We start from the raw sequence: 18,463 nt of genomic DNA, 5'->3' as shown, positions 1-18,463 counted from the left end.
ATTGCTTGGGATCTTACATTCTGTTCCATTACAGGGAAAATCGACGGGAGAAGTTTGTGGAAAAGAGGAAGGAGATGAAGAACAACATGATGGGAGCAAGGCGAGGCTTGGTCATGGAGTGAAAGAAACCACCCACTGTACTGTTCATGCTAACATTTTCCTTTTTTTATGTTGTGGTTGACTACCTTTTTATTAAAAACTATTTTGCTTTTCCTTTTGTGTGTAGCACTATATTCTTAAGGCTTTGGTTGATGTAAGTTCAGTCTTGAATCTAAATGTATTTTGCAGATAAGCATTTCTCAAAGCTGTTTTCGATATCCCCTGTACACAGAAATGAATATCAATGTCTGAATTCTCTAAATTTCAGGTTTAGTTTTATTTACTGTATCGAGTACTTACCCTTGCGTCATTGGTTGGGAATGTAGGAGTGCTCCATTGTGTGTAGGAAGTGACTTCCCTACTGATGTACAGTTTGCTGTGCAGGAATAGGAGTTCCATTTGGTATGTCTAACAGTGGTAGCAGCTTTCCAGCATTAACATCTCTCATCTGCTTAGTATTACAGTTCAGTCAGAATACCATGCATCCTTGCTCAGAGATCTAATGTCTTTCTATTGTCTGTTCATGTTGTCCAATCATAGTTCAATGCCACTGATGTTTACTGCCCTGCACTTTCTGCCTCTACTCCAGATCTTCAGCATGGAGGTTTGTTCAGCCCCAATCAGTTGATTCTGTTTAAGAAAAGGTAGTACAATATAATCTGAATTGTGCACATTGTAGCTCTTTGCTATTTATCCTGATAGTGATCAATTAAATGTACTAATTGTTGCTTGAGCTTGTTGGCTTTTGACAGAAAGCTGAAGTGTATTTTTAAAGTGCAGAGATTACTTTCCTAAAGGGAACTAACTAAACAAGTTATGGTACTTTGCACATCACTACTTCAATTCTTTCACGTGTTCAGACCCTATTGCTATGTAGAATCCACACAGATGGCCAAAACTCACTGCTGTGGGAATTTTGAACTGCATTGTGTTTTCATTTGGTTGAAATAGTACTCAGCCAGAGAAAAATTTGTTAATAGTTCCTTTGACTTTTTAAACTACAAAGCCACAGTCTAAAATGAGAACACAATTTACTGGACACACTCAGACAGCACTTCTCTCCAACAAGGATCAAGCAATTTGCTTAATGTTCTGTGAAAAGCTCAAAAGTGTAAAGTCTCAAAGAATGAGATGGCAGAGCTATAACATGCCATACATAGAGGCTTCAGGGAGGAAGACAGAAAGATTAACTGAAAGAAGTGATAATAGGGAAGTACTACTACTTTGAAGTTCTTTAGCAACTGATGCTTCTCTCCTGATTTTTTTTAAATCTATCCCTCTGTCATTGTAATAGTATTTTTGTATGGATGCAATGAAAATTGGTAAAATAAAACATTCTGTATTTGATTGTGAAGGCTGGATTTCTACCAATCCCATTGCCTACAACAACTTCTATTTGTGTTTTTGATAATGTGAAATTTTCAGATGATCAACAAGGTAGGTTTTAAGCTGCCCTTGTTGACTACTGCTCTTAAAGGCAGTAAGTTTCAGATCATTACTATTTTTAAAATTTTTAACTTGTCCCCCTCCAGCTAAGTATTTTTTCTCATTAATAAAACCAATTTACATTGTTTGTTTTGAAGAATTGTCACATGTACTGAGGTATAGTGAAAAACTTGTCTTGCATACTGTCCATACAGATCAATTCATTACAACAGTACAAAGTAAAAGCAATAACAGTGCAGAATAAAGTGTTGCAGTACAGGTAGACAGGAAGGTGCAAGGTCACAATGAGGTAGATTGCAAGATCAAGGGTCCATCTTATCGTACTAGGAGACTGTTCAATAGTCTTATAATAGGATAGAGGCTGTCCTTGAGCCTGGTGGTATGTGCTTTCAGGGGAGAAGATACAATGTCTGGGTGGGTGGAATCGGTGATTATGCTGGCTGCTTTACCAATGCAGTGAAAAGTGTGGGCAGAGTCCATGGAGGGGAGGTGGATTTCTATGAATATGCTGAGCTGTGTCCACAACTCTGCAGTTTCTTGCAGTCACAGACAGCAGTTGCAATGTGGATGTCCCCTTTTCTGAAGTCAATGACCAACTTTTTTGTTTTGTTGACATTGAGGGAAAGGTTGTTGTCATGACACCATGTCACTAAGCTCCCTATCTCATTCCTGTATGCTGACTCATAATTATGTGAGATACAGCCCACTATGGTGGTATCATCTGCAAACTTGTAGATGGAGTTAGAGCAGAATCTGGCTACCCAGTCGTGAGTGTATAGGGAGTAGAATTAGGGGGCTGAGGACACGGCCTTGCCAGTGTTGAGAATAATCGTGACAGGTGTTGCTGCCTCTCCTTTCTGATTTGCGGTCTGTTGGTCAGGAGGTTAAGGATCCAGTTGCAAAGGAAGGTGTTGAGTCCCAGGTTTAGGAGTTTGGAGATGAGGTTGCTTGTAATAATAGCATTGAAGTCGGAGCTGTAGTCAATAAACAATAGTCTAACATGGGTGTCTTTACTGTTCAGCTGCTCCATATATGAATGTAGGGTCAGGAAGGTGGCATCTATCGTAGGCCTGTTTTGGCAGTAGGCAAATTGCAGTGTGTCGAGGTCCTCTGGGAGGCTGAACTTAATGCATGCCGTGACTAGCCTCTTTAAGCACTTCAATGATTGTGGATGTCAGAGCCACTGGGCAGGAGCCATTTAGACACAACTTCGTTTTTCTTGGGTACCAGAATGATGGTCTTCTTAAAGTGGGTGGGAACCTCATTGAAGCAGGGAGAGGTTAAAAATGTCTGCAAATACCCCTGCAAGCTTATGTGCACAGGATCTGAGGACTTGGCCAGGGATACTACTGGGCCCAATTGCTTTCTGCAGGTTCGCTCTCCAGAAGACTGATCTTACGTCCACAAGGGTGACTGTGGATTGAGATACATTGGAGGCTGTTGGGGTGGGTGGTGACATTCCAATCTCCTTCTGTTCAAAACGTGCATAGAGTGCATTAAGCTTACCAGGAAGGGATGTGCTGTTGGCAATGCCACCTGACTGTTTTGTAAGCCTTGCCACAACTCATGGCTGGTCTGAGGCTCTACTTTGGACTGGTATTGTCTCTTGACATCTGATAGTTGTACAGAGGTCATATCTCAATTTCTTGTAAATCAGGGTTACCTGATTTGAACTCCTGTGGTAGGTAGTATGGATCCTTCAGCTGTCTAATGGCAAGTGCTTTCTATTTACCCTACCAAAATGTGTCGTTAATCTTGTGAATTGCTATCAAATTTCTCAACTTTTTTTTGTTCCAGGAACAATAACACTGGCTTCTGCAGTCTAAACTTAGTTAAAATCTTTCCCTGGAATTATTCTAGTAATACCTTTCCAGAACTTCTCAGTGCAAGAACATAAGGAATGACTTCAAGCCTGCTTCATTGTTTAATGTGATCACATCTGAATCAATACTGACCTCAACACCACTTTCCCTTCCTCATCTTTGCAAGGAAAGGAATTGTCAACATTTTGGGTCAAAACACTGCATCAGATTGACAATTCCTTTTAGCCCACAGATGCTCCTCAACCTGCTGAGTTCCTCCAGCAGATTGTGTGTTGCTCCAGATTCCAGCATCTGCCGTCTCTCAAGTCTCCACTTTCCCTTTGTCTCCCCATACTCTGAAGTGCCAATATATAATATGGCAACCAGAATTGGCTGCAACTCCCCAGTTGAGGTTCATATAATGTCTGATAAACGTTTAACAAAACCCTGCATTTTTATTCACACTTGGTTTGGCCAAAGTAGAGAAGACTACTTTGATCACCAAATATATATTAGGATGGCAGATTCATGGATTCATTCAGCAGTACAAGTGAATTGCTGTTTCCCCAGGAAAGCACGTTTGGATCCCTGAATGGTGAGAATCCAGAGGTAGAAGGGCATCTCCAATGGTAAGAAAAGGAATGGGGGTTTGTGGAGTGGACAAGTGATTCAGGGAGTTGTGGATGGAATGTTCCCTGCAGACTGCTTAAAGGGGAAGCAAAATGTTTATCGCTTTGAAATAGGAAGTTATGGAGAAATTTCTGTTGAATGTGGAGAAAGCAAATGCAGTTTGGGTGTCTACTTTGCAGAATGTCTCCATTTGGTTTACTAGGATGGCTGAAGTGCCAGTTGCCTGTCACGTGAGTTCTCCATTCCAGTTCTACATTCATGTCTTTCAGGTTTTTGCACACTTCCAAAGCTTGAGGAACAGCATTTTTAAACTAAGGACTCAATGTTGGTTTTCTAAAATTATTGAATTCAATCTTTCCAGTTTGTGCCATAAGACTAATTCTTACTAAATTACTGTCTTTCCTCTTTCCACAGATGCTGCCTGACTGCTGGGTATTTCCAGCATTCTCTTTTATTTCAGAAATACAGCAATTGCATCTCTTGGTTCCAGCATGTGTTCCTCTTCCTCCTCCTGTCATATTTCATCTTCCTCTATTTGTATCGCCTCCAGGCAGATCAGATGCAATTAACAAGCCTTCAATACTCTTTCAGCTGGCACCACCGCCTGTCAGTCACAGAATCTGTGTCTCTTGTTCTCTCTCTATACATATGCATATATATATGTATATATGTGTGTGTGTGTGTATATATATATACACACACACATATATATTCCCTCTGCTCTCTCTATCCTGCCCCCTTCTCTGCAACTTAAAACATGTTTGATTTCGAACACATCCTAGTTCTGAAGATGGGTCGTTGACCTGAAATGTTCATTCTTTCACTGCCCATAGTAGCTGTTAATCGAGTATTTCTGGCACGTTGTTTATTATTTCCTGCTACAGCTTGCTATTTTAGTTATCACAATCACATTCTAAATTTGCCTTTGTCATAGTCTTGATTTGTTCCCACCGAATGTTGTACTTCCTGTCCTGTTGTCCTGTAAACTAAATCGAAAGAAAAAAAACATTTAATAGTAAAATAGATTGATCATGTCAATCTATTTTACCACTAAATGATGTCTATCCCTTCATATTTCATTTGATGCTTTGCAGTCCTTTCTGAGCCTGATTAAAGTTGCTCCTTCATTAATTCCAGTCCTGTTGAGGTGCATCTTGAAATGGGTCCTTCCCACCATTTGGTGATAGGGGCCATATTGCTATTGTCTTCCCAATATTTAGTTGAAGGAATTTTCTGTCATTCAATACTAGATGTTATACAGATAGTTATATAATTTAAAATACAAAACTACAAACTTGTCCAACTTAATTAAACTCCAAAGTGTAAAATCATCCTGTCCCAAAGAATTTATTATTCTGGTTAGTGTCTGTATATTTTAAAAAAACCTAATCACTATTTACTCAATTGACCAAGCAGTAAATACTAAATATATTGCAATCCCGATATTGGACTGACCCTTGCTGTTCTGACTTACCAGACTTTGACTAATTTAGCTCTATATTTCTGACTGCACCTGGTCACCTGTTATACATAAGTCAGCAGACTGGAAGACCTCCTTGTAGGTCTATGACTCAGGCAGACTCAGACAGCTCTGGGATGTAAAGGACAAGAGTTAGGTAGCTCAGCTCCAAAACAAAAACCAAATGGCATCCAGTAAGACACCTGAAGCATTTCACATTCACATTGGATAAGGGTTGTTTGAGTAAGAACCAAAATTGTGATTTAATATTTTGTTTCTGTACTCCTGAGTACTCAATTAACTCCACAGCCACATTAAGAATTTACCTACCTGCTCCAGTTTCTCCACATCTCATCAATCTCTTTTGTCATTCTTCCCTTAAGAGTAATCTAATCCATCCCCCACCACCCTGAAATTTTTCCCTGTATTCCTCTGAATTCAAAAATTTAAATTGTCGTGTGGTATGAGTGACAGGTTAATTGGAAAGCATCACAAGAAGCGTCACTAACTCTGTCTCCACAATCCTCAATTGCAGTAAGTTAAATTTAGTCAACAATTAGCAGGTTGACGCAACTTATTTTGTCTGCTGCTTTCTTAAGTCTGTTCATCCGGGAGGATCTAAATATATAAAACCATGATCAAATACTAATGCTACTTCAGTTCACTTCAGCATCAGGATTATGTTCCCTCTAAATAAGGCTCTTCTGTAGAACAATGATTAGAAAAGATAGACTTTATTACAAGTTCTTTGTATACTTTTGCTTCTCCAAGGCCAGGTGAATTGTATCACTCTCTGTGGGTGCAGATTTAAGCACTGTTCTCAAAAGGGCTTGGCAAACACCAGCCACTCTATCAGACAGGATCATTGCTGATCACGTGCAGGCACTCCTCTGCACATTTAATCAGTCTGGAGCACCCTACTTACACCTCAGGGTTCCTCTTGTACTGCTCGTAAGCAAACTCCTCAGTGTGAGCTCGGTCAATGCACACTGCAATGAAATCAATTTCAAGTTGAAATGGTCCATCCACTTTATCGCCCAGCGTGAAGCCAATGGTGCTTATCTGTAACAAACCAAAACAATATAGCTAGTGTCCTCTATATGTTCTATCGTAAGGATGTGCGAATCCTCTGGCTTCCCCATCATATGACTTTTGTTCAACTACTAAATATTATTCCATTTACCTTCAAGTTTGGGTCCTCCATAGTCAAATATGGTAGGCTCATAGGTTTGTGCCAACAGTTAGTGTTAAGTTCTGGTTACCAGGCAAACACAGGAAGGCTATGATTCTCACCTTTCATTCACACTAACAAAATACCAAAAGATGCTATTCCCAACAAACTACACCTTCTCCATGCAATTACAACACTTTGCAGGTGCCATCACTGTCAGAGGCTTTTCTAATAATGGTTGGCGACAGTGCAATGTACTAATGTGGCAGAAAGTTTAAGAACCATAAAATTACAGACTGCTGCAGGCAGAGAGAGCCCCTATTCCAGAAGTGTTCATGTAGTGGAAATGAGACACTACAGCCATTCCAGCCATACTCCCACTCTACATCTCAAAGCCTATTCTCTCCTCCCCTATAACCTGTCCGTCCCCACAACAGCTGGTTTTGTTTTATACATAATCATAAGGCTTCAGTCTGGCATGTCTATGCCAACCTTTCTCCCCAGCTACAATAATCCAACCTGCCCACATTAAGACTGTATCCTTCTAAGCCTTACCAATTTATGTGCCTGTCTAAATGGGTCTTAAACATAGTCCTTGTCTCCAATTCCACCACCTCCTCTGGCAGCTTTCAAGATATCAACCGCTCTCTGTGTATAAAGAAAACTTTCTCCTCAGATCCCCTTTAAAACTCCTTCCACTCATCTTAAACCTATGCCCTTTTGTGCTTGATACCACTACTGCAGGAAAAAGATTCTAACTGTCTACCCAATCCATGCCTCTTATTTTATATACTTCTGTCAGTCACTCCTCAGCCTCTGCTCAAAGGAAAACAAACCCAGTCTACCCAGTCTCCCCCATAACTAAAGTCCTCCAATCCAGGCAACATCCTGGTGAATCTCTGCATTCTATCCAGCATACTCACATCCTTCCTATAGTGTGGTGACCAGAACTGCACACAATAACCAATATACTTTTATATTCTCTGCCCTGACCTATGAAGGCAAGCATGTTATGTAACACCTTTACCACCCTATCTACCCATGTTTCCACTTTCAGGGAAAGGTGGGCTTAAACCCCAAGGTCCCTCTGTTTATCAACATTTCTTAGTGCCCTACCCTGACTTGACATCCCAAATTGCATCACTTCACACTTGTCAGGATTAAATTCCATCTGATCTGTATCCTGCTGTAGCTTGAGACAACCTTCCTCACGATCCACATCACCAATTTTCGTGTCATCCGCAAACATATTAATCATACCTCCCACATTCCCATCCAAAGCGTTAATGTACATCATTTCTGAGTTCTAATGAAAGGTCATCAGTTTGAAGTGTTAACTGTTTCTCTTTCTGTAGATGCTGCCTGATATATTTTTTATTTCAGAGTTCTAGCATGCACACCTGCTTCTGTATATCCCAGAACACACAAGGGAACTTTGTGTCCCTGCAATGGGCAGCACAGCAGTTAGTGCTGCTGCCCCATAATTACAGTGACCTGGGATCAAACCTGACCTCAGGTGCTGTCCACGTGGAGTTTGCACACTCCCTCCATGACTGCATGGGTTTCCGCCAGGTGCTCTGGTTTGCTTCCACATTCCAAAGCTGTGCAGGTCAATTAATTGACTAAAAATTACCCCTAGTGTAGGTAACTGGCAAAAGAAACAAAGGGGAGTTGATGGCATGTGAGAAAAAAGTAGCAGGACATAGGGTAACAAGGTGGGAATGGACCTGATGGGCCAAATGGTCTCCTGTGTCATAGTAAGCATGCCTAAATTACACACCTACAGTGACCAGCATCGACTGCCCCACATAAGCTCTGGCAACGATGCAAGTGCTCATCACAGTACACGGCTAGTAGAGCTGCTGCCTCACAGCGCCAGAGACCCAGGTTCAAGCCTGACCTCCAGTGCCATCTGTGTGGAGTTTGCACATTCTCCCTGTGACTGTGTGGGACCCCACCCCCCCCTCCCCCCGGATGCTTCAAGTTCCTCCCACAACCCAAAGATGTGTGGGTAATTGGTCACTAATATTCAGCTGAATGGTAGAATGTGGGTAGAATGGTAGTGTAGGATTAGTGTAAATGGGGGATGGGTCAGCACAGACTCGATGGGCCAAAGTGCCTGTTTCTGTGCCGTACAACACTATTACACCGAAGGCCCAAACTCCAGAGTTACATTTCACAGGCAAGCCTCCACCTCAGCCATTTATAAAATGTTTATATCCAATATGTAACATCTGACTAATTTGATTGAATTTTTTGAGCAAAGGGTACAGGTTCATCAGTGTTTGTGGGCCCAGAAGGCTGCTCCAAATGCCATTGCACAAGGCTCAGAACCTGGACCCTTATTTAAGTACAAATCATTTAATATGTTCTACAGGGTCTGAGACACAATAGAGGCATTTGCAGATTTTACAAAAGTTGGCTAAATGGTCAAAAATGAAAAGACTCCGAGTAGTCTGGCTGGTTGAACAAAACAACGGCAAATGAACCATACAGAGAGACACAAGAGACTGCAGATGCTGGAATCTGGAGCAACACACAAGATGCTGGAGGAACTTAGTGGGTCAGGCAGCATCAGGGGGGTGGAAGGACAGTCAATATTTCGGGTCAAGACCTTCAGATGAAGATGAAGGGTCTCAACCCAAAATGCCGACTGTCCATCTTCCCCCACCTCCACCCCCAAAAAGATGCTGCCTGACCCACTAAATTCTTCCAGCAACTAGTGTTGCAAATAGAACTTAATCCAGATAAGTGTGACATAATGCACTTGTGGAGGAGCAACAAATGGGAGGATATTGAGAAGTGTGGAGGAAGAAAGAGATTCTGGAGATCAAAAACCTAGTTTAAAAGTCACACAGGATGCTTTCCTTTATTAGTCCAGGTGTAAAATATAAAGATCATGAAAGTTATCACTGTATACAACATTGGTTAGGCTGCTGTTTGAGTACTGCTTGCAGTTCTGATCGTCACATTACAGGAAAGATGAATTACACTGCCAAGGATGCAAGAAGATTTATGAAAATAGAAAATTCCAGCTTTGCAGCAAGATTTAATTGACTAGAATTATTTTCTTTGGAACAGAGGTGACTAATGGGAGGTAAACAAGTTTCATAAAATTATGGGGGGGGGGGGGGGGCTAGATAAATGGAAAGGATCTATTTCTGTTAGCAGAGGGTCAGAAACTAGAGGACATTCATTTAAAGTATTTGGCAGAAGGATCAGAGGGCAGATGAGGAAAACTGTTTTCACCCAAAGGGTTGTAGGGATCTGAAACACACATTGGAGGCAGTCCAAAGAACTTAATTCCTGGGATGAGAGGGATGTCCTATCAAGAGAGGCTGGAGAAGTTGGGTCTATATTCCTTGGAGTTTAGAAGAATGAGGGGTGATCTTACTGAACCATACAAGATCTTAAGCAAGCATGACATGGTAGATGTTGAGTTGTGGAAGAGTCTTGAGTGAGGGGACATAGTTACACGGCAAGGGGCCGGTCATTTAAAACTGAGGTACGTAGAAATTTCTTCTCTCAGATGGCAGTGTTTCTAGAATTCTCTACCCCAGAGGATTGCTGAGGGTGGTTCTTTGGAAGTATTTAAATTGGAGGTAAGCATTTTTTGAAAGACTGGAGGATTAAAGGCTATGGGGATGTGGCACAGAGGGGGAGTTGAGGCCTGGAGTAGATCAGCCATGATCATATTGAATGGCAGGCCAGGTTTGAGCTGTAGACGCCTGACGCTATTTTCTTGTGTTCTTGTGCCTGAAAGGGTGGTGGAAGCAGAAAGCCTCATCGCACTTAGACACTACTAGGATGTATACTTGAAGAACCCTGATCTATAGGGTTACACAGCCAGTGCTGGGAGGTGGAATTAGACTGGGGAACTGGTAAAGACATGACCGGCAAAATGAGCTCCTCCCATGATGTAAACCTTCTACGGTTGACGGAAACGTTCCAGCCAGTAATACAATTGAGTATTCCCTACCTTATCCAGCCATAATGGGTGCTGTTTGTCCTGGATACGCCCTTGACTGGACAGAAAGAACTTTGAGAATGGAATCTGAAAAACAGCAAACAGATGAGAGACTTTAAAGATTCCTTTGGGCTTCAGGAAAAGCAAGAGACTGAGATTTCTCCAACAGATAACCCCAGTGGTTGTCCATCTGCCCGAGAGCAACTCCATCCAACTCTGGATTCCCTCCTCCTATCCTGGGCAGGGAAATGAAGCTCTCTGGGAAAACCCCCGACAGACCATTACCACAGACAAAATTGAGAGAAGTTTGCTTTAGTAAGGGACAGACAATGGATTTGTGAATGACAAGCTGCATTTACCACAAAGAAGGTGATTCAGTAGGGTTTGTGTATGTGAACCTTCAGAAGACATTTAACGAAATTCTACATGTGGTAGAGTGGTAAACCGCTGATCAAACTAGCTGAGACACAGTTGGGGTGAACAGATGTTTTTTCTGACTTTAGTGGGTCAGTGTTACAATAATAGCTTTCCTCATTTTTATCCATGATTCAAGTATCGCGAGTAACTTCCAAAGTTTGTGGATGATATAGAACCTGACATAGTAAATACAGAACTGCAGCAGATTCTAGGACTGATGAAATGGATAAAGAAACAGTAAAGATTGACAATGTTTTGAGAGGGTTCAAGAGCAGTGTGTATATTCACAAGCTCTAGGTAGCAGGGAAGGTTAATAAAACATGGAAGAAAAATTATCAAGATAACTGATTTCAAAGTAATACTAGTAAATTGGTATATTGGTTTATTATTGTCACATGTACCAAGGTACAGTGAAAAACTGTTTTGCATGCCATCCGTATAGGTCATTTCATTACAACAGTACATCAAGGTAGTAATACAGAATAAAGTATTACAGAGAAAGTGCAGGCAAACAATAAGGTGCGAGGTAGATTGTTATGCTCAGCCAATACAGATCACTGTTAGACCTCAGCTGAAGTACTCCAGCCAGTTCAGACCAATGTATGAATAATGTCTAGGAGAGAGTACAAAGGCAGCACTGGATGAAATCAGATGTGAGGCATTTCAGTTATATGGAGAGGTTAGCGGTTTTAGATTCAAAATTTGAGATCGCAAGAAGGGAGATTTCTTTGGCAAGTAATGAGAGGTCACTAATTTAAAACAATTAGCAAAAGACTGGAGACTTGCTCCTTCTCCTCTACCCAATGAGGACTGCACAGATCTGGAACGTACTAGCCTGAAGTGCGGCAGAATTAAATTCCAAACAAACTTCTGCAAACACACTTGAGCATGTATTGGAAGGGGGCTACTTTGGACGGAAACAAAAAGGAAATCATAGGGAGGTCTTGTTCTGGACTGTGAGATTACATGATTCTAACCCGTGCTCATCGGCAGATGTATCTCCTTCAGCACTGTGGTGTCCCCTCATTCTAGGTTGGGACCTCAAGTTGGTGGTTGAACTCATGACCACCTGACCCAGCATCCTTACTTCAGGAGGTTAGGGTTTGGCATGTCACCAACCACTCTAACAAACTTCTACAGATGTACTGTTGAAAGTATCCTGACTGCTTGCATCATGGTCTGGTACAGCAATTCCAATGCGCAGGAACGTAGGAAGCTGCAGAGCAGTGGACTCAGCCCAGTACATCACTGGCACATCCCTTCCCACCATCTACAGGAGGCACTGCCTCAAGAAGGCAACATATATCATCAAAGCTCCCCACCATCTGGGCCATGCCATCTTCTCGCAGCTACCATTAGAACCTCACACCACCAGGTTCAAGTACAGCTACTTCCCTTCATCCATTTGGTTCTTGAATCAACCTGCACAACCCTAATCACTACCTCAGTACAGCAACACTATAATCACTTTGCACTCCAGAATCAGAATCATTATCACTGACATATGTCATGAAATTTGTTGCTTTGCGGCAGCAGTACAGTGCAAGACATAAAATTTACTGGAAGTTACAAAATAAATAAATAGTGCATAAAAAGGAATAATGAAGTAATGTTCATGGACCGTTCAGAAATCTGATGGCAGAGGGGATAAAGCTATTCCTAAGTCATTGTGTGTGGGTCTTCAGGCTCCTGTACCTCCTCCCCGATGGTAGTAATGAGAAGAGGGCATGTCCCAGATAGTGAGGATCCTTAGTGACTTTGTTTTTTTTTCTAATTGTGTTCTTTCTCGTATAATTTATATTTTATTGATGTTTTTGTTGTGAATGCTGCTTATCTGATGCTATGTGCCTGTGATGCTGCTGCAAGTAAGTTTTTGATTGCAGCTGTGCAAACATGTACTTGTGCATATGACACTAAACTCGACTTTGACATGGATAAACTTCCACTGTGGTCCTGTACCCTGATTAAAATCTTCCGGTGAGGAGAATGCCTGGGCAAGTACCTCACCTTCACATCCTGCCAGTAGGGACCTCCCCGAGTGAACATAAAATAGTTGTAGAGGTCATCCTTGTGATGGGTGAAGTACATGCTGGTGCTGATGTTCACCATCCAAGGCCGACCGTCTCCCCTAACACGGAGGTGCAGTGTGTTGAAGTTTGACAAGTCATAGTACTTCTTCATGTCAAAGGCTCCCTGCAGCAGAGACAGAATGAGGCAGAGTGAGGGGAGAAAACAAATGGAAGGGAAAGACGAGATCCGGGGGGGGGGGGGGTGAGGGGAGAGGGGGTGCAGGGGGAGCAAGAAAGGGATGAAGGTGGGTGAGACAGGATGCGGGGGGGGGCGAGGGGGAGGGAAGGAGGGGACGGGGAGGGGAGGGGGAGTGGGGAGGGGAGAGGATGGGGAGGGGAGGAGTGAAGGGAGAGGGGAGGGGAAGGGGGAGGGGAAGGGAGAGGGGAGGGGAAGGGAGAGGGGAGGGAGAGGGGAGGGGAGGGAGAGGGAGGGGGAGGGAGAGGGAGGGGGGGGAGGGAGAGGGAGGGGGGGGAGGGAGAGGGAGGGGGAGGGGAGGGAGGGGGAGGGGAGGGGGAGGGGAGGGAGGGGGAGGGGAGGGAGGGGGAGGGGGAGGGGAGGGAGGGGGAGGGGAGGGAGGGGGAGGGGAGGGAGGGGGAGGGAGGGGGAGGGGAGGGAGGGGGAGGGAGGGGGAGGGGAGGGAGGGGAGGGAGGGGGAGGGGGAGGGAGGGGGAGGGGGAGGGGAGGGAGGGGGAGGGGGGGGAGGGAGGGGGAGGGGGAGGGGGAGGGAGGGGGAGGGGGAGGGGAGAGGGAGAGGGGAGGGAGGGAGGGGGGGGAGGGGAGGGAGGGAGGGAGGGGGGGGAGGGAGGGAGGGGGGGAGGGGAGGGAGGGGGGGAGGGGGGGGAGGGGGAGGGGGAGGGAGGGGTGATGAGTCCCGGCGAGCCCTGACCTTGAGCGGCCTGGACCTCAGGCTGCAGTAGCCGCTGTAGCGGGTCTCGCCGTCCCGGGGCGGCTCGGGGCTCAGGTGCCCGGACAGCAGCGCCGTGCACCCTTTGCTGCCGACGCCGAGCCGGGCACTGCTGTGGCCGCCGATGTCCCGGTCGCTGGACACGACCCAGTGCCGCAGGCTATCGGCGCCGCGGAACTGCCAGAGGACGCGGCTGCGGCCTAGCAGCTCCTGGCGGAGGGAGAGGCCATCAGGGCCCCGCAGTCTCGCCGCCGCCTCCTCCCACACCAGCCCCCACTGTCGCCGCAACGACTCCACGCCCTCCCGCCACCCCCAGCGCAGCCACTGCCAGGGCGGCCGCTTGTCCACCGGAGCGCCGGGCCGCCGGTAGCCGCGGCTTGGGCCGCCCGCCGCCACCAGGGCCCGAAGCCGGAGCCAGGCCGCCATCCGCAGGCCGGAGAGCCGGGCTGTGGGGGGGGAGGGACTTGGTGAGAGGCGGGGATTGGCAGCAGGCGGAGGGGTTGAAAGGGGCAGCGAAGGAGGATGGCGAGTGGCGTTGGCGGAGAGAGAGCGCTGGAAGGGGTAGTAGCTGCAATGGGGTGAGGAGATTGGCAAAAGGGCAAAGCATTGGGGGGATGGGGTTGCAGACTGGAGGAACAGCACCTCATCTCCCCCCTGGGCTGTCTGCAACCCGACGGCATGAGCATTGAATTCTCCAACTTCAGGTGACCCGCACCCCTTCTGTTCCTTTCTCGCTCCTGATTCACCCAGGTTCTCCCACACGCAGTCCTCTCCCACCTGGTTCCGTCTACCTATCACCCTCACACAACCCACCGGGTCCCCTGTCCCACCCACACACAACCCACCGGGTCCACTGCCCCCCCCCCCCTCCCCACACACACAACCCACCGGGTCCCCTGTCCCACCCACACACAACCCACCGGGTCCACTGCCCCCCCCCCCCTCCCCACACACACAACCCACCGGGTCCCCTGTCCCACCCACACACAACCCACCGGGTCCACTGCCCCCCCCTCCCCACACACACAACCCACCGGGTCCCCTGTCCCACCCACACACAACCCACCGGGTCCACTGCCCCCCCCTCCCCACACACACAACCCACCGGGTCCCCTGTCCCACCCACACACAACCCACCGGGTCCACTGCCCCCCCTCCCCACACACACAACCCACCGGGTCCCCTGTCCCACCCTCACACAACCCACCGGTTCCCCTGTCCCACCCACACACAACCCACCGGGTCCCCTGTCCCACCCACACACAACCCACCGGGTCCCCTGTCCCACCCACACTCAACCCACTGGGTCCCCTGTCCCACACACACACAACCCACTGGGTCCACTGCCCCCCCCCCCACCCACCCACCCTACACACACACACACACACACACACACACACACACACACACACACACACACACAAAACCCACCGGGTCCACTGCCCCCCCTCCCCACACACACAACCCACCGGGTCCCCTGTCCCACCCTCACACAACCCACCGGTTCCCCTGTCCCACCCACACACAACCCACCGGGTCCCCTGTCCCACACACACACAACCCACTGGGTCCCCTGTCCCACCCACACTCAACCCACTGGGTCCCCTATCCCCTCCCCTCACCCCACTGTTCCCTGTCCCATCTTTCCCTTATCTGGTTCCACTCACCTTCCTTTCTTATCAGATTCCATAATCCGCTGCCCTTTGTTGTCTCCAACTATCACCTCTCTCGCTAACTCCATCCTTCCCTCTCCACCTGACTACATCTGCCCATCCTCTCCCTTGTCACCTGCTTCTACCTATCCGCCCCTGCCTCGCCCCTTTATACTGGCTATCTTCCCTGTACACTCTTAGCCCCAGTGCAGGGTCTTGACCTAAAATGCCAACTGTTCCTTTGCCTCCACAGATGCTGGCTGAGTTTCTTCAGCAGCTTCTTTTTGCTGGGAAAATGATATGGTTTTTATCAGAGACATGGTTGAAAGAAGGGCAGGATAAGCAACTCAGTGTTCCAGTGTGTAGAATCTTCAGGTAGGATGGGATGGGGGGGAGAGCGAGGTGGAGGTGTAAAGGAGGAGGTGGCATTGCAATATTAATCAAGGAATCTATTACTGTAGTAGGGAGGGAGGACATCCTATAAGGTTCTTCAAATGAGGCTGCATATTTGGTGCTTAAGAACAAAAAGAGGGTGATCACTGTGCTGGGTGTGTACTACAGACCTGAAAAGTCAACAGGAGATAGAGGAGCAAATATGTAGGCAAATCAGAGGTATAAAAGTAATAGGGTAATGGTGGCAGGAGATTTCAATTTCCCCAATGTTATTTGGGATCGGCATCATGAAAATTGGTTTATTATTGTCAATGAAGCAAGGTATAGTGAAAAATTTTGCTTGCCATCCATACGGATCATTTCATCGCATCAGTGCATTGAGGTGGTACAAGGGAAAACAATGCCAGAATCCAGAATAAAGTGTTACAGTTACACAGAAAGTGTAGGCAGACGATAAGATGTAAGGCCATAACAAGGTAGATTGTGAGGTCAAGAGTCCATTTTATTGTACTAGGGGACCATTCAATTGTCTTATAACTGCGGGATAGAAGCTGCCCTTGAGCCAGGTGGTATGTGCTTTTGGGGGATGGGGGAGAAGAGAATGTCTGGGATGGGGTCTTTGATTATGTTGGCTGCTTTTCCGTGGCAGTGAGGATTGTAGACAGCGTGTAAGGCTTAGAGGGGATGGAGAGTTCAAAAAGCCAGTGTACAGATAGACCAACTGGACAAGAGGCAGTAGAGGGGCTAGTTTTATAGAATGTAACAGGGCAAATGGGGTGAGTATCAACAGGAGAGCATTTCGGAGATTATGAGAAGGACAGGGGAAGAATGGAAATTAAGGTCCTGAATTGGAGGAAGGCAGACTTCAATGTCATAATGCATACCATTGAAAAAGTAGATGGGGAGCAGCTACTTGCAGGTGGTCAGTGGGAGGCATTCAAATATGAAACAGAGTTCAGGGCCAACATGTTCCTGTAATGGTGAGAGGTGAGTCCAAGCAACCCTGGACATCAAGGGATATTGACAGGTGACAAAGAAATAGGGTAGCTTAATGCAAGTTTAGAGAACTCAACATAAGAAGCAATACAAGAGTATGGACTATATAGGGGAAGGGAAGGGAGGTGTACTTAAAGAAGTATTTGGGAGGCGGCACAAAATACCACTGGTGAACGAGACCAAGGGAAATCCCAATGCATTTTCTATTAAAGGCAAGAGTGTAACCAGGGAAAGAGGGGGGCCTATTAAGGACTGAAGGAGCAATCTGTGAGTGGGGCCAGAGAATGCAGGTGAGGTCTGAGATGGATACTTCTCATCCGTATTCACTGAGAAGTGCATTGTAGCTGGAGAATTCGGGGAGGGGGGAGTGATGGAATTCTAGAACAAATTAGCATTGAAAAGGAGGAGCTGTTAGATATCCCAGCACACTTAAAGGTGGATAATTCCCCAGGACCTGATGAGATGTATCCCAGGCTGCTACAGGAGGCAAGGGAAGAGATTGCTGAGAGTTTGATGGAGATATTTAAATCTTCTCTGGCCACAGATGAGGTGCCAGATGACTGGCAGGCAGTAGGAATAAGCCAGGTAATTACAAACCGGTGAGCCTAATGTCAATGACAGGGAAGGTATTGGAATAAATTCAAGGGACTTGATTAATTTGTACTTGAAGAGGCCAGGATTGATCATTGATAGCCAGCATGGTTTTACGAAGTGGAGATCTTATCCAATTTGATTTGAATTTTGTGAGGAGGTGACTAAGTGTGTCAATGAAGGCAGTGCAGTTGATCTAGTTTACATGGACTTCAGTAAGGCCTTTGACAAGATCCCACACAGGAGACTGGTCCAAAAGGTTAGGGACCAATGGGATCCAGGGCAGGTTGGCATATTGGATCTGAAATTAGCTTGGTGGTGAGACAGTCAGTGATGATGGAAGGTTGCTTTTCCATTTGTATGCCTGTGACCAGTAGTGTACCACAGGGATCCGAGCTGGGTCCTTGCTGATTGTTAGATTCATCAACAATTTGGATGATGGAGCAGGTACAATTGGTAGGTTTGCAGATCATACAAAAATTGATGATGTTGTTGATATTGAGGAAGGTAATCTGTAGGTTATGGGATGATATTGATCTGTTGGTAAGATGGACAGGAAAAAATAGCAGATGGAATTTAACCCTGAAAAATGTGAAGTTCTACATTTTGGAAGGATTATTAAGGGTAGAATCTACACAATGTATAGCCTATTCTGTTCCCACTGGTGGAGGGGTCAAGAACCAGGGGATGGAGAATGAAAGTGAGTGGCTAAAGTACCAATGAGTACTGAAGAACAGTGGGATCTTGGTGTACACGTTCACAATGGCACGGGTAGATAAGTGATTAAGGTGGCATTTAAGATATTTACCTTCATTAAGTGGGGCACAGAATATAAGTGCAGGGAGGTTATGATACAACTTTATGAT

The 18,463-nt window shown here is 45.9% G+C and overlaps 2 protein-coding genes across 2 annotated transcripts in view; one reads left to right on the top strand and one right to left on the bottom strand.

Moving 5' to 3' along the window:
- The window catches only part of nusap1 (nucleolar and spindle associated protein 1), a 30,482-nt gene extending 29,029 nt beyond the window's left edge, over positions 1 to 1,453 (top strand). The window contains exon 12 of the mRNA XM_052019984.1: positions 35 to 1,453. Coding sequence (XP_051875944.1) covers positions 35 to 122 — 88 coding nt within the window. The 3' untranslated portion in view covers positions 123 to 1,453. The remainder of the gene's footprint in view (positions 1 to 34) is intronic.
- A 4,701-nt stretch (positions 1,454 to 6,154) lies between these two features.
- ndufaf1 (NADH:ubiquinone oxidoreductase complex assembly factor 1) lies at positions 6,155 to 14,507 on the bottom strand. The gene is made up of 4 exons (XM_052022585.1): positions 13,948 to 14,507; positions 12,999 to 13,184; positions 10,587 to 10,661; positions 6,155 to 6,498 (listed from the first exon to the last, which is right to left on the bottom strand). Exons 1-4 carry the CDS (start codon positions 14,389 to 14,391, stop codon positions 6,358 to 6,360), a joined length of 846 nt encoding a protein of 281 aa, XP_051878545.1. The 5' UTR covers positions 14,392 to 14,507; the 3' UTR covers positions 6,155 to 6,357.
- Between the last annotated feature and the right edge of the window lie 3,956 nt (positions 14,508 to 18,463).

This window comes from Pristis pectinata, chromosome 1 (genome assembly GCF_009764475.1).
Source record: "Pristis pectinata isolate sPriPec2 chromosome 1, sPriPec2.1.pri, whole genome shotgun sequence".
Lineage (NCBI taxonomy): Eukaryota > Metazoa > Chordata > Chondrichthyes > Rhinopristiformes > Pristidae > Pristis > Pristis pectinata.
This window is presented reverse-complemented; position numbering and strand designations above follow the sequence as displayed.

Excerpts from the sequence above, each read along its gene's own strand:
- ndufaf1 (XM_052022585.1), bottom strand. The coding sequence starts at position 14,391 with ATGGCGGCCTGGCTCCGGCTTCGGGCCCTGGTGGCGGCGGGCGGCCCA. Across the intron at positions 13,185-13,947 it reads TGAGGTCCAGGCCGCTCAAG|GGAGCCTTTGACATGAAGAA; the intron begins GTCAGGGCTCGC and ends TCTCTGCTGCAG. Across the intron at positions 6,499-10,586 it reads ACCCATTATGGCTGGATAAG|ATAAGCACCATTGGCTTCAC; the intron begins GTAGGGAATACT and ends GGTTTGTTACAG.